Below are 14,660 nucleotides of genomic sequence, written 5' to 3' on the forward strand. Positions count from 1 at the left end.
AAATTAATATTGAGTATTTTTACAGAAATTTCAAAGGGTTGAAAAGGTACATCTATAATGTTTCAAATGCACTAAACAGCTTATGTATAATATGTTTTATATTATTTGAAAATTTCGTTGCATGGGTTCAAAATATTGTCAAAACTGTATTATATACTATATTGTAAATACTGAGACATGAATTTAAGGACTTCTATTACGATACAAAATATTATTTTAGTATATTTTTTGTCCTAGAATAAATTTGTCATAATATATTTTTCATTGAATGAGAATTTAAAAAAATGGTTAAAAATATATAATACAATATATTTTGTAGACAATTCCAAGAGCATTTTGATAAATAAATGAGCTGCCTTTGTGATTATAACCACCTATTTTCATTCATGTTAATAACTTGTGGCATACTTTTGTGGTACAGTATACAGATATTAAGATTGCGAAAGGCCTTAAATAATCATCTGTAGACTTTCTGACATTGAGCAAAATATTTGTGATTTTTTTGCCAAATGGGCCACCGTATTGTTAAGAAACATGACGTCGGCTCGCCGACGCGTTGACCTCCCGGTTTGACACTTACGGTCCAATCAGGGCCCATAAAAAAAACGCTCCGTGTGATCTGTCGCCGTGTCGCAGTGCCTGTCGGCCGAGCAGATCTTGTCCCACTTCGGCTTCCCCAACGCCAGCCGGCTGAGCGCCGCGCATCTGGAGGCCGTCTGTCCCGCCGTGTTGACCCAGGTCCTGGTGCCCTCCTGCCCCTACGTGGCCCCCGAGCCGCCGTCCCCCGCCCTCCACTATTCGGGTCAGTCGCCTCCGAAACAAAATGGTCGCCAGTTGTTTGCTATATTCACCGTTTTTTTTTTTTTTTTTTTTGGGGGGGGGGGGAGCAGGGGGGTTACATTTTTAAAAATTATGCTCACTTAAAGGTGTTGTCAAGTCAAAACTGATTTGCAGGAGTATATTTAAAAAAAAAAAAAACATTTTCCAAAGAAATGAAACAAACCCCCCGCCCCAAAATAAAATTGCTAATTTTTTTTTTTTTTTCAGAAACAACACATTTAGCAATATAAAAAACACGTTTTCAAATGCAAAAACATATTTTCAGCTGCAAAGTAAACTATTGAAGCAACTGGCAAAGTGACCCAAAGTATTACAAGTGCTTTGTACACCCCCCCCCCCCCCCAAAAAAAAAAAAAATGGTTTTGTTGTCCTGGGAGAGCCGGCTGAGGTTCTGACCTCGCTGTGTGTGTGCGTGCACATCTGGTGTGTCCGCGGCGCCGGCATTTATCAGCGGCGTCATGTCAGCTAATGATTAATATCGCGGGGGCCCGTCAAATGCGGCGCACACGCTCGACACGTACTTTGTGTTCCCTCCCGTCTCGTTCCCGGAAACAAAAAGTTCCAGTTTGCGTCAGAGGTCGGACCAATTCTCGTAGAATTTGCGCTCCCGCAAAGGCAATGTGGCCTCCAAACGGGCGCCACGGGCCACTGACGGTCGCCGGCTCGGATTGTGCTGCGTCCAGCGTGGGGTTGGGGCTTCCTGTCGGTGACGGTGATCAACCTGGCGGCGTTGCTGGGCCTGCTGCTCATCCCGTTCACCGCAAAGTCCTACTTCCCCAAAGTTCTGACTTACTTCATCGGCCTGGCCATCGGGACGCTCTTCTCCAACGCCGTCCTGCAGCTCATCCCCGAGGTGAGGACCGCCCGCCGGCGTCGACGCTAATTTGCTGCTGATGTTGTTGTTGTTGTTGCTGCTGCGCTTCAGGCTCTGGGCTTCGACCCGAAAGCCGACAACTACCTGTCCAACGCCATCGGCATCTTTGGAGGCTTTTACCTTCTCTTTGTGGTGGAGCGGATCCTCACCATGGCGCTGCGGGTACAACACCAGGCACGTTCTGCGCTTGCCACGACAGCCCTTGGCCTCTTAGCATGCTAGCATGCGCCTCAAAAGAGGCACTCAAACTTCCTTCCTTCCTCGCTTCCTTCTTCCATCCTTCCTACCTTCCTTCCTACCTACTGTCCTTCCTTCCTCCCTCCCTCCCTCTCTTCCTCCCTTCCTTCCTTCCTTGCTCCCTCTCTTCCTACCTTCCTTCCTTCCATCCTTCCTTCCTTCCTTCCTCGCTTCCTTCTTCCATCCTTCCTTCCTACCTACTGTCCTTCCTTTCTTCTTCCTCCCTCCCTCTCTTCCTCCCTTCCTTCCTTCCTTGCTCCCTTTCTCCCTCTCTTCCTACCTTCCTTCCTTCCATCCTTCCTTCCTACCTACTGTCCTTCCTTCCTCCCTCCCTCTCTTCCTTGCTCCCTTCCTCCCTCTCTTCCTCCCTTCCTTCCTTCCTTGCTCCCTCTCTTCCTACCTTCCTTCCTTCCATCCTTCCTTCCTACCTACTTCCTTCCTTCCTTCCATCCTTCCTTCCTTCCTTCCTTCCTTCCTCACTTCCTTCCTCCTTCCTTCCTCGCTTCCTTCTTCCATCCTTCTTCCTACCTACTGTCCTTCCTTCCTTCCTTCCTCCCTCCCTACCTCTCTTCTCCCTTCCTTCTTCCTTGCTCCCTTTCTCCCTCTTCCTACCTCCTTCCTTCCATTCCTTCCTTCCTACGTACTGTCCTTCTTCCTTCCTTCCTCCTTCCTTCCTTGTTCCTTCTGGAAATCCTTCCTACCTTCCTTCCTTCCTTCCTGCCTACTGTCCTTCCTTCTTTCTCCCTCCCTCTCTTCCTCCCTTCCTTCCTTACTGCTCCCTCTTTTCCTACCTTCCTTCAATCCTTCCTTCCTTCCTTCCTTCTTCCATCCTTCCTTCCTACCTACTGTCCTTCCTTCCTTTCTTCTTCCCTTCCTTCCTTCCTTGCTCCCTTTCTCCCTCTCTTCCTACCTTCCTTCCTTCCATCCTTCCTTCCTACCTAGTGTCCTTCCTTCCTTCCTTCCTTGCACCCTTGCTCCCTATCTTCCTACTTTCCTTCCTTCCTTCCTTCCTTCCTTCCTTGCACCCTTGCTCCCTATCTTCCTACTTTCCTTCCTTCCTTCCTTCCTTCCTTCCTCTCTCCATCCCTCTCTTCCTTCCTTAGTCCCTTCCTTCCTCACTTCCTTCCTTCGTCCCTCCCTCTCTTCCTTCCTTCCTTGCTCCCTCTCTTCCTACCTTCCTTTGTTCCTTCCTTCCTCCCTTCCTTCCTTCCTTGCTCAATTGTTTCCTTTTTCTTTCCTTTTTTTCTTTGCCTTCTTTGGTCTTTCTTTCCTTCCTTTTTCACTTTTGAGTCCATTTCTCCTCACTTTCCACTTTCGTTCTTCCTCCCTCTCATCTTTCATTTTTCCTTTCTTCTCTTCGAGTTCCTTTTTGTTCTACCTCCCCTCGTCCTTCCTCCTTCACAATCCTTCTTCCTCCCATTCTCGTCTTCTCTTTCTTTTCCAGCCATTTGTTTTTGTAGCAGACGAGTCATTTATTTTTCTCTCTCTCTCTCTCTCTCTCTCTCTCTCTCTCTCTCTCTCCGTCCGGTCCACAGCACGGCCAGTCCCACTTTGTCGCGACCGGCGACCCGCTGCCGAACGGCGACGCCAAAGACAAGAAGGACTCCGGCCTGGTTCTGACGAGCATCAGCGGCAGCGGCAGCTCGGCCGAGCGCGGCAGCGCCGACGTCGACGTCTTTCCCGAGCAGGTCAGAAACATGTCAAACATCCCACCTGTTATCTTTGGATAGGAACCAAGAAAATATACAAGAGTGCAAAAAAAAAAACCCCGATGTTTGAAAAACATATCTCCTTCGCGAGAAACACTCAAGACCTCATACAGTACATTTAAGACAGCATGAACTCATTCACTGCCATCGACGTTTATATCCGTCAACTGGTTGGCCAATCATTTACTGTCACTGACAAATATAGTTGTGAAGTACATTTTCCAGTAAGAGGGTATTGCAGAGCTTGTACATAACTGTAATGATCAACATATACCAAGAGGTGGCAGTATTGTGTTGCTCTGGGTTTAAGACCAGCACAGCTTTCGAGTTGAAGATCAAACGTCAGGACGTGATTTTCGGCTGTTCGCGTCGCTTACGAGGAAGTGAAACGCCAACACGTCGGAAGTTGGACAAACTTTAGTCACCTGACACTCAAACACAATATTTATATGTGTGGTATATAACCAGATCGTGTGTCCCAGTAGATAGTAGAAAGCGTGCGTCGCAGTAGTCGAAAAAAGAGTTGAAGAAGTGGGGAAAAAAAGCCAAGTGAAGTTAAATTGAAGCCATTCGGTCAGTCAAGTCTCGACAATCGGAATATTTTGCCATCAAAGGTCCTTTTTTTCCACCACTCGTGTTTTTGTTGTTTGGCGGTTTGAATTTGTCACAAAAGTCAATTTAAAGAGCACCAAAGTCACTGAGCTGTTCCTTTGCACAAAAAAAAAAATTCTCATTTTCTCCACTTTTGGTGAATTCAACCCATTTTCAGACTGCAGATTACCAAAGAATTGAAAACTTTTCTCTCCCTCGTACAAAAGAAGAGTCTCCAATTTCTTGTGGTCAGTTCGTCGTCTACGTTGTTCGGGCGTGCCCTATAATTATTCGGTCTTGCAATGTCGGTCAAAATGTTGCCAGTGAATGAGTTCAGGTATGTTGTGAGTACAGTACTGTACTTCTGTACTTTTACCAAAGTCTTAACTTTGACGCAGCCGGCACAGCTAGCGGAGGAACTTTGGACCACGAGGATCTGGACTGTGACTGAAATTGTGGACTTTGTCTTCCATTTTGTATCTAATCACCCGAATGAGTATCGCTGATTTGATCAAGTATTCCGAGTAATCATCAGTTGCTCAACGAAATCATCAGCGTCCTTATCAGCCGCCGGCCATACGTTGGACCGTGCTTATGTGATATCGTCAAAAAACAAACAAACAAAAACAAAAAACAAATAGAGAGAGCGAGCGACCAAACATATTTGAGCTGAAGTCGGGGCTTAATGTTTAACAAGCCGGCAAACAAAAACGTGAGCAACCACAGCGGAAAGGAGCCCCCCTGAATTGTGAGAACGTATATTTGATAAATAAATATATTCAATAAAAAGCACAATTTTATTCTGTACTCATTAAATACGCATAAAATATTTAAAAAGTCTTGAAAGTAAATTGAGTGGTACGGAGATCAAAAATGATGACAAAAATAAATCAATAAAATAATGTCACAGCAATAATACAATAACTATGTATGTAAGAGTGATGCTAATAGTATATACACTGGCAAAATAACCAATAATATCAAATAAATAATCCCTGCCATCCGTAATGCCAAAAAAGCGATCGAGTGACATTTGTTCCCCGCGGCAGGACTTGCAGGCGGCGAGCGCCACGTGCCGCTGCCTCGGCGGCCGGCGGCTGGCCGGCGTCAAGACGGTGGCCTGGATGATCACGCTGAGCGACGCGCTGCACAACTTCATCGACGGCCTGGCCATCGGCGCCTCCTTCACCGTCTCCACGCTGCACGGGTTCAGCACGGCCACCGCCATCGTCTGCGAGGAGTTCCCGCACGAGCTCGGTGGGTGCGCCGTCGCCGCCCGGCCCGGCTCCTTTTGGAACGCTCGCACGTGCAAAACCGCTGACATCCTTGCAATCGTGCAAGATGCGCCAGCATCACCTTAAAGAAAGGCCCAAGATCATACATGGAAATTTTAAGAAAAACAAATCGGGACAATAATTGATCAAATCAAGCATGAATCCTATTTTTTAAAAATGAATAGCAAAATGGAATCGCTTTCAAAAATAGTGACAATAACGCCAATAAAATGAAAAAAAATACAGTCGTCATAATGATAAATAATTATAATACCTGCATCATATTAGTCAGCATTAGGAGTGCAAACTCTTGAAAATCTAAATTAATTCATTAAAAAAAACTATATTAATACCCCAACAAAATCATTACAATTATAAAAATAACCCCAAAATGTGATACAAATACATTTAAAAATAGCAAAACAAAAAGGACAATTTTACTCGAATTTAATTATCAAATAAAATAATAAATGCAATAAATCCTATTCAAATAAAAAAACATAATAATAATACAGGAAAAATATCAAATCACTCATGCAAATAAATCACCACAGCTGAATAGTAAAATATTATTAAAAACAATAAATGCATAAACACACTATATTCAAAATAATAAAATGTGAGATGATAAATCAAGTAAGAAACAGTAATAATACATGAACAAAATAATACACAAGTAAAAACATGAAAAAATGCTACATTTTAGCAGTTGTTAACTGGAAATAAAATGAATACTTGATGAGAATTATAAAATAAAGGAAAGCATTACAGTAACATGCATTTATGTATAAGTTTGGAATCATAGCAACTGAATGTGAACTTGTTTGTACACTTGACCTTTGACCTTTACTGGCAGCATGACGATGACGACCGGTTCCGGTTCCGGTTCTGGTTTTCAGGCGACTTTGTGATCCTGCTGAACTCGGGCATGAGCGTGGCGCAGGCGGTCTTCTTCAACCTGCTGTCGGCGCTGGCGTGCTACGCCGGCCTGGCGTTCGGCATCCTGCTGGGCAGCAACTTCGCCCCCAACGCCATCTTCGCCATCGCGGGCGGCATGTTCCTGTACATCGCGCTGGCCGACATGGTAACGACCCATCTTCTTCATCCTCTGCAGCAAACAAAGATTTCCGCGCTTTACGGAGTTGCTTCGAAAACGGGTCGTCCGGACTCCCCACCCGAAACGCTAACGGCGAGCTTTTCACCCGCTCAGTTCCCAGAGATGGACGCCATCGCCCAGGAGCAGAAGCGCACCTCCTCCAAGGTGGTCTTCTTCCTGATCCAGAACGCCGGGCTGCTGAGCGGCTTCGCCGTCATCCTGCTCATCACCATGTTCGTCGGCGACATCAAGCTGGGATGAGCGCCGCCCACCGGATGAAACGCCCAAAAAATGCTTTTCGCTCGCCTTCATCTCCGAGTGCCCACATTCCAAAATTGTTTCATACAAACAAAAACCAAATGACCTCCACACACAATATACAATCAGTTGAGTTATGAAATTTACTCGGATTTGTCCGAAAGAGACAGTGGATTATTGTTGTTGTCCCCCCCTACTGAAATATTGTAACATATTCTGCTGGTTGGTGCTGTAGTCTATTGTTTTTATTTTTAACCTCTAATTTTCTTTGTAGATTTTTTTTTTTTTTTTTTTGTGGTTTTAACGTTGCTGTATGATGAAACTTTATTTTAGGAGCCTTTACCTTAACGACACGACCTAGACACTTATTTGACGTTGTTTACGTTGCTTTGCTCAGGGTTTATTCAGATCGCACTGACAGAAAATGTGACTGCGTGAATCGGACATGCGTGCAAAATCAATGACCACAAATATTAGTCTCTTTTAAATATTGTACATACTAACGTCACGAGTGGTTGAGTAAAACCGTTCAAGGTTATAGCGCTTTAAAATGATCATTTTTAACTGCTTTATATTTTGACATTTATTTAAAGCGTGTTTATGACATTTTTAATCTGATGCAAAAAAAAAAAAAACATTTTTGAGGGAAATATGGAGATTGTTAAGAATAGTTTGTTAACCTTGGCTAAACGTACTGACATTTGTTTCTGGATAAATAAACATATTTGTGCTACTTGATTGGAAACGCACTTTAAACAGTTTTTTTGGGTCATTTTTTAAAAATAACAAAGCTGGTTCACCCTGTAAATATTGAACCGTCGTCACTTTTTATTTCAAATCACATAATTTTAGAGAAGGTTTTATAATCGTGTTTTTTTTTACCTTCATTTACACTGAAAATATTCACATTTTATGTTTACATAAATAAAACGCAGCGCAAACTGGATCTGCGTTCACGTTCCTCCGTTACATAGACCGTCATCAAAAACATACCGAACACGCACACAAGCGTTGTACAGTACATATTTTCTGGGTCACTTAATCGTTGTCATGATAATTAGCTGATGTATCTTTGCAATCTGAACACTTTTGAGCCTGGATTGTGTTTTGAATTTCAAGAAAAAGCGCTCGAAAAGCAGATTTTCCCATTTTTATTCAACGCCCTGAACGACTCACCCCCTCATCGATCAGTGGCTTCAACGAGCTGAGTTGAACTGTCTTCAACTTTTAAGATTTTTTGTTTTTGTTGTTGTTGGCAACACTTTCACGTTTATCTCACACACGGTCAGGTACACGGGAGTCATTTATTTTTCCTACACCGTCCTGGACGAGATAATCTGACGTGAAATCCTTGATTTAGCTAGACTAGCTAGCTAACTGCTAGCTAGCTACCAACTAATCCACAGTGAGTAAAACGCCGAATTTACGTCAATTATTGTTTACGAGCAATTTCTTCACAAGTTTCGATGGTGTCGGGTTTTATTCATCGTCATAAATTGATGAATATCGTGTGGAATAAAATGTTGGTCTTTTTTTTTTTTTTGGGTCGAAACAGTGGAAATGTATCGTGATGTGACTTTGCACTGATTTGAGGTCAAATGACGCTTTTGTCAAGGATCGTTTTTTTTCCCCCCTCTATTTCGTCTAATTTCATTATGGCCTTCACAGAAATTATATTTATGTATATATTTTTTGTTTTCCACCTAAGGGTACTTAAAAAAAAACGCAAATGACGTCAATGACATTCAAAACAAGTTTAGCATGTTTCATTCATTTCTTTACCCCAAGCGTTAACTTGCCTCAACTTCCAGAGAAATGATATAGAAATATACAGTAATAGAGGTGTGATAATTAATTGACAATTGATATCCTAAAATAAAATTACTAAGGAAATAAAAATAAATAAATACATTAAAGAACCATTTCGTGAAGCCATCCAAAAAGTACAAGTGAAGTTTAATGGCTAACGAATGGAACTTTTGAGCGGCCCTCATCTCATTCGTGTCCTCTTCGCAACAGAGCGGCGGCCATGTCTGGCGTGGAGATCCGAGAGTATCGCGACGGCGACGGCGGCGCCGTGCGGGAGCTCTTCTCGCTGGGCATGAGCGAGCACGTGCCGGCGGCCTTCGTGCATCTCCTCAAGCAGCCCCCGACTCAGATGGTGCTCATGTGCACCTTCTGCACCCTGCTCGCCACCTCCAAGTCCTTCATGCTGCCCGTCCTCGCCGTCACGCTGCTGCTGGCCGCCACCCGCCAGCTGCTCGTCTACAAGTTCAACAACTACATCGAGTCGTGCCACGGCGCAGGTTTTGAACTCCAGACCCGCCGGCGTTACCCGATTCTAAATTTGCCGTCCGGCGAACCCCGTTAATGGTGGCTCCGTTCCAGATTGTACGACGGCGTCTTAGCGAGAGGAAAAAACAACAATGACGTGATCCTAGTTGAGTTAAGGTTAACGTATAACGTCAGCAATTTGAACTTTTGCCTTCCAGCTCTTGCACACGAGTCCCGTTGCTAAACCTTACGTGGTAGCGTTTCCTTCTCGGCGTTGCGCTGTCGCCGTACTTTTGTAGTACCGATACATAAGCTGGGGAGCGGCAGGTAAATTTGCAATCGTGAGCTGCGAAAGAGGGGAATTACTGTACTTTATGTAGTCACTCACATTTGAAAAATGTACGGGTGTGGTCAGTCATGCCCACAGATATATATACCTGTAGTTAGGGGTGTGGTCCACCAATCAGGCCCGCAGATATAAAGTTGCGGGTGTGATTAGGGATGCAATCTGAAGACCTTAACATAACTTACAGAGTTGTTATACCCGCAGTTGTTACCTAATACCATAATCAGAATTTATTGACACTGCACAGACTGAGACAGACATTTTTAAAGAGGTCCATAGACATTCAATTTCAAAACTAAGTACTCATATAATCAAATCATTTTATTTCATCATGATGTATTGTTAGAATGTCACGTAATTGACGGCGCTATCTATTGCTGATCTGTAGCTTCTTAAGCAGGGAGAGGGGAAAAGTTTTCAACTTCAAGATAACGCATATCACGGGGGAAAATGACCGTTCGCATATAGATGTACGGACAGGCTAGTCTAGAACTTAAATCAAGTCAAAGTAAAAAAACAATCTACCTGTGTTATATCCCAGAAATATTTTCAATGTAATTTTTTTTTTTTTTTCTACTTTCTACTAGATCTCCTTTTCAAGCAGCCAGGCTCTCTTGCTCGACTGGCGAGGTGGATGACGGTCTAACGTCTTTTTTTTCACATGATCAACCAAAACTGCCTCGCGATCCTCGCACTGAGCACCTGTGGTGTAACTGAATTTCCTTTGACGCGGCTCATGACGTCGATGACTTTCGACGTAAATGCGCTCGCAGTACGCGAAGCAGCTCTGAACGTGCGCTTTTGGCATCACTCCCGAACGCGCTCAACACGGTTAACTCGCATTTCCTGTTTCCGGGTGAACGGCGGGCTTGTTTCTGTTCCCAACGTTTATGAAATAAACATTTAAATTCATGTCAAGCCTACACAAAATAAGCGACGTCTTTCGATACGCATTTTCTCTACTCGTAACAAATTGTACGCGCTCGACTGTGCAGAATTGCAAGTGCGATGTGGCGTGATCGCGCCCGTCAAATGTGAGTGACCGTTAAATCTAATCCTGCTCACGATGAAAAGTTTGACAGAGGTGTCACAATTCATTGATTAATTGACAACTATTTGATAATTGAAGGTAAATTCCATCATGAAAGCAGATTATCTTTTGTATTTAGTTAAAATATTTTCCAAACATCTGCTTTTTCTTTACTTTAAAAATCTCCCATTTTCTGACCTTTTCATGGACCATACTAAAAACTGAATCATAAATGATTTGTGAAACAATAATAATGGTCCATTTAATCCATCTCTAAAGTAATTCTTATTTGAAGCCGTATTAATATGAATAATCTGTAATTGACCCATCGTTGAACCTGGTACAGCCTTAGAAGTGCACAGCGCGTATAACTAGCATGTAGGCCTTCGCTCACAGTAATCGGTACCTAAGAAGTAGGTCCCACTTTCAAAAAGGTTGGTGAGTACATCATTCCTTTGTGTGTGTGATATTGCTTCATTGTTTGTTTTTGTTTCGTCATTACGAAGTATCAAATAAACCATAGTCATCGGGTAATAAAGAGTAGTTAGCAGGAAAGCAAATTACATTTTTAGTTGGTAAACTGAATGTTTGCTTCAAGCGTGTCAATTTGTCCCGCAGACCTCAAGAACATCGGCGAGTCCTACACGGCCGCCCGGGACTCCTGCTTCTGGGTGGCCGAGAGCGACGGCTGCCTGGTGGGCACCGTGGCCTGCCTGCCCAGGAACGACGCCCCCGACTGCCTGGAGCTGAAGCGCATGTCGGTCCGGCGCAGCCACCGCCGCATGGGCGTGGCCAAAGAGCTGTGCCGCAAGGTGGTGGACTTCACGCGGCGCCGAGGCTACGCCGCCGTGGTCCTGATCACTTCGGTGGTGCAGACGGACGCGCAGAAGCTCTACGAGGGTTTGGGCTTCCGAAAGGTGCGGGAATTCCTCGAGCCCGACGTGGCCTCCAAGGTCTCGAACTTCTTGCTCTTTGAGTACAGACTGGATCTGCGCCAAGACCACGCGGAAAAGTGAGTCCCCGGACACTTCAGTTGGAAAATTGATTATTATTTTGGTTTTTTTTGGTCCGTGCAACGCAGACGGGAAGCAATCTTAAAGGTCAAGTGACATGCCTATAAACTTTTCAAAATAGATATTGTTATGAAAAACACATATAACATTGTTCACTTAAATGTCCATACGAAAAAAAATAAACATGAGCGTCATCCAAGCGCAAAGTTGCGGAAGTCTCATTCGACATCCAAGCGGTCGCCATGTTGCCCGCGACGTCTGTCAAACGTCTTATTTCTTGACACAAAGTCTGAGGACCGCTTCACATCCGCGTTGCATTGAGGCCGCCGAATTGTGGGACGAGGACTTGGCCGCGGACCGGAATTGCAGACGTCGTCGGTTCATGCAACACGGATGCGAAGCGCTTGTCAGTCGACGGAAGGTTCCGGGAGCTGGCGAGGCTTTCGGTCTGCACCCGGTGATTGTTCGTTGCCCTCCTTCCAAACTGTACCCTTTGATTCTTACTCTGCAAACGCAGTAGTACTCAAGAGTATTGTGTTGTGACTTTTAACCAGTGCTGGCAAATGCAACATTTTCTTGCTGTCAAAATTTTGCGTTTACTGTAATTTCCGGCCTATGGAGCGCACCTCAGTGCATTTTTAAAGGAAATATAATTTTGGTACACACGTAAGCTGCATTGAAACATGAGATAATTACAAAGAAAGACGGTATACAGAGTTTTCAAAGTTTTAATACCTTAGCTTAGCTTAACATAGTAACAATACGGTTGCGCGAACAGGGCTGGTTAAAAAAAACTTATCGGTAGCTACACAGTAGCAACACGGTAACATAGCACTAACATAGCTGGTTTAAAAAAGAAAAAAAAAAACATACCTAAATCACTGAAGCGCGACGGTAACAGCAGAGAAACATGCTAGCGCGGCACTAACAGAGCCGGTTACAAAAAACATACCGGTAAAAATCACTGAGACATGGCAGGAACACGCTAGCGCTGTGCTAACAGAGCCGGTTACAAAAAACATACCGGTAAAAATCACTGAGACACGGCAATAACAGAGCAGCAACGTGCTAGCACTGCACTAATGCTAGCGCAGCGCTAACAGAGCCGGTTACAAAAAACATACCGGTAAAAATCACTGAGACACGGCAGGAACACGCTAGCGCTGTGCTAACAGAGCCGGTTACAAAAAACATACCGGTAAAAATCACTGAGACACGGCAATAACAGAGCAGCAACGTGCTAGCACTGCACTAATGCTAGCGCAGCGCTAACAGGGCCTGTAAAAAAAACAAACAAAAAAAGTCACTTCCTCGGCACATATATTCCACCGCTCTCACTCTTACCTTTTCCGCTCGAGTGCCTCCTTGTGGCCGTTAGAAAAAATGCACAAATGAACCGCATCGCCGCATAAACCGCAGGCTTGAAAGCGTGTGTAAAAAAAGTTGCGGTTTAGAAGCCGGAAATTACGGTAGTTGCAATTTCTGTTGACACGCATGTACTGTATTTGCATCAATGTTATTGAATTATAAAATGGTTTTTTTTTTTGTAATCCTTGAATCATGTTGGAAAAAAACCCTTCCAACTTTCTTCATTCCGTCGACTTTTTGTGTCTTCTCTCTTTGACTTGTCCATTCGAGCTACTAACTAGCTCATGCTCCAGTGGCTACTATTTCTCTTGAAATCCAGCGTTCCCCCGTTACCTGCGTGGGTTAAGTTCATTACACCTCCGCGAATAACGAAAATCCCTCACTAATATATGCAATATTAATATTTATATGTACCATGTTTTTGCAACCGTAAGATGCACTTAAAGTTTTTCTCCAAAATAGAACGCGTGCCTTCATGTCCACATTTCTTGTGCGACTTGCCCGACGACCCACCCTTGAACACACTGTTAGCACGTATGCTATCACATGTTTTTGTGCGGATGGAAGCTGCCGGCTGATGGTGCTCACAAAGCGGACGGGAAGAACCAACACCGAAGTGGAAATGGGTCGCATTGACCCGTGACATAACACAAGGGAGAAAAAAAAAAATGTGATCCTTGTGATGTGTCGACAGGGCGGGACAAAGGAAAAAAAAAAAAAATCAAAGGAAATTTTACACTTCGTGCTATTATCCATTTTCTCCACCGGTTATCCTCACGAAGGTCGCGGGGAGTGCCGGAGCCTATCCCAGCTGTCAACAGGCAGGAGGCGGGTCGGGAACACCCTGAACTGGTCGCCAGCCAATCGCAGGGCACATGGAGACAAAAAGCCGTACTCACAATCACACCGATGGGGCAATTTAGAGTGTCCGATTAATGTTGCAATTTTTTGGGACGTGGGAGGAAACCGGAGTGCCCACCCGGAGAAAAGCCACGCAGGCACGGGGGAGAACGTGGAAACTCCACACAGGCGGGTCCGGGATCGAACCCGGGACCTCAGAACTGTGAGGCCAACGGTTTACCAGCTGAGCCCACTGTTCCGCCTTGCTATTATATTACACAGCACAGTGGAGGTGATGGAACCTTCCTTCCTTTCTTCCTTCCTTCTTTCATCCATCCATCTTCCCCCCTTTCCATCCTTCATCCAATCTTTGCACCTTTCCTTCCAATCTTCCTTCCTTTCATCCCATCTTTGTACCCGTCCATCTTCCCTCCATTCGTGCCTGTTTCCTTTCAGCCTTCCATGGTTTCATACATCCTTTCATCCTATTCCTTCCTTCCTTCTTTCTTTCATCCATCCATCTTCCCCCCTTTCCATCCTTCATCAAATCTTTGCACCTTTCCTTCCAATCTTCCTTCCTTCCTTTCATCCCATCTTTGTACCCGTCCATCTTCCCTCCATTCGTGCCTGTTTCCTTACAGCCTTCCATGGTTTCATACATCCTTTCATCCTATTCCTTCCTTCTTTCATCCATCCATCTTCCCCCCTTTCCATCCTTCATCCAATCTTTGCACCTTTCCTTCCAATCTTCCTTCCTTTCATCCCATCTTTGTACCCGTCCATCTTCCCTCCATTCGTGCCTGTTTCCTTACAGCCTTCCATGGTTTCATACATCCTTTCATCCTATTCCTTCCTTCTTTCATCCATCCATCTTCCCCCCTTTCCATCCTTCATCCAATCTTTGCACCTT

The 14,660-nt window shown here is 44.4% G+C and overlaps 2 protein-coding genes across 2 annotated transcripts; both read left to right on the forward strand.

Annotated features, from left to right (window-relative positions):
- Window positions 1–1,207: 1,207 nt before the first annotated feature.
- LOC133513127 (metal cation symporter ZIP14-like) lies at window positions 1,208–7,843 on the forward strand. Its single transcript, XM_061843539.1, has 6 exons — window positions 1,208–1,693; window positions 1,766–1,888; window positions 3,487–3,639; window positions 5,301–5,508; window positions 6,425–6,609; window positions 6,736–7,843. Exons 2-6 carry the CDS (start codon window positions 1,865–1,867, stop codon window positions 6,880–6,882), a joined length of 717 nt encoding a protein of 238 aa, XP_061699523.1. The 5' UTR covers window positions 1,208–1,693; window positions 1,766–1,864; the 3' UTR covers window positions 6,883–7,843.
- Window positions 7,844–7,934: 91 nt separating this feature from the next.
- On the forward strand, window positions 7,935–13,702 carry LOC133513128 (probable N-acetyltransferase camello). Its single transcript, XM_061843541.1, has 3 exons — window positions 7,935–8,284; window positions 8,899–9,185; window positions 11,148–13,702. Exons 2-3 carry the CDS (start codon window positions 8,909–8,911, stop codon window positions 11,543–11,545), a joined length of 675 nt encoding a protein of 224 aa, XP_061699525.1. The 5' UTR covers window positions 7,935–8,284; window positions 8,899–8,908; the 3' UTR covers window positions 11,546–13,702.
- The last annotated feature ends 958 nt before the right edge of the window (window positions 13,703–14,660 follow it).

The sequence above is a fragment of the Syngnathoides biaculeatus genome, chromosome 15 (assembly GCF_019802595.1).
Source record: "Syngnathoides biaculeatus isolate LvHL_M chromosome 15, ASM1980259v1, whole genome shotgun sequence".
Classification (NCBI taxonomy): Eukaryota; Metazoa; Chordata; class Actinopteri; order Syngnathiformes; family Syngnathidae; genus Syngnathoides; species Syngnathoides biaculeatus.

Coding starts and splice junctions, on each gene's coding strand:
- LOC133513128 (XM_061843541.1), top strand. CDS start 8,909: ATGTCTGGCGTGGAGATCCGAGAGTATCGCGACGGCGACGGCGGCGCC. Junction 9,186..11,147: donor CGAGTCGTGCCACGGCGCAG/GTTTTGAACTCC, acceptor TTTGTCCCGCAG/ACCTCAAGAACATCGGCGAG.
- LOC133513127 (XM_061843539.1), top strand. CDS start 1,865: ATGGCGCTGCGGGTACAACACCAG. Junction 1,889..3,486: donor CGCTGCGGGTACAACACCAG/GCACGTTCTGCG, acceptor TCCGGTCCACAG/CACGGCCAGTCCCACTTTGT. Junction 5,509..6,424: donor GGAGTTCCCGCACGAGCTCG/GTGGGTGCGCCG, acceptor TCTGGTTTTCAG/GCGACTTTGTGATCCTGCTG.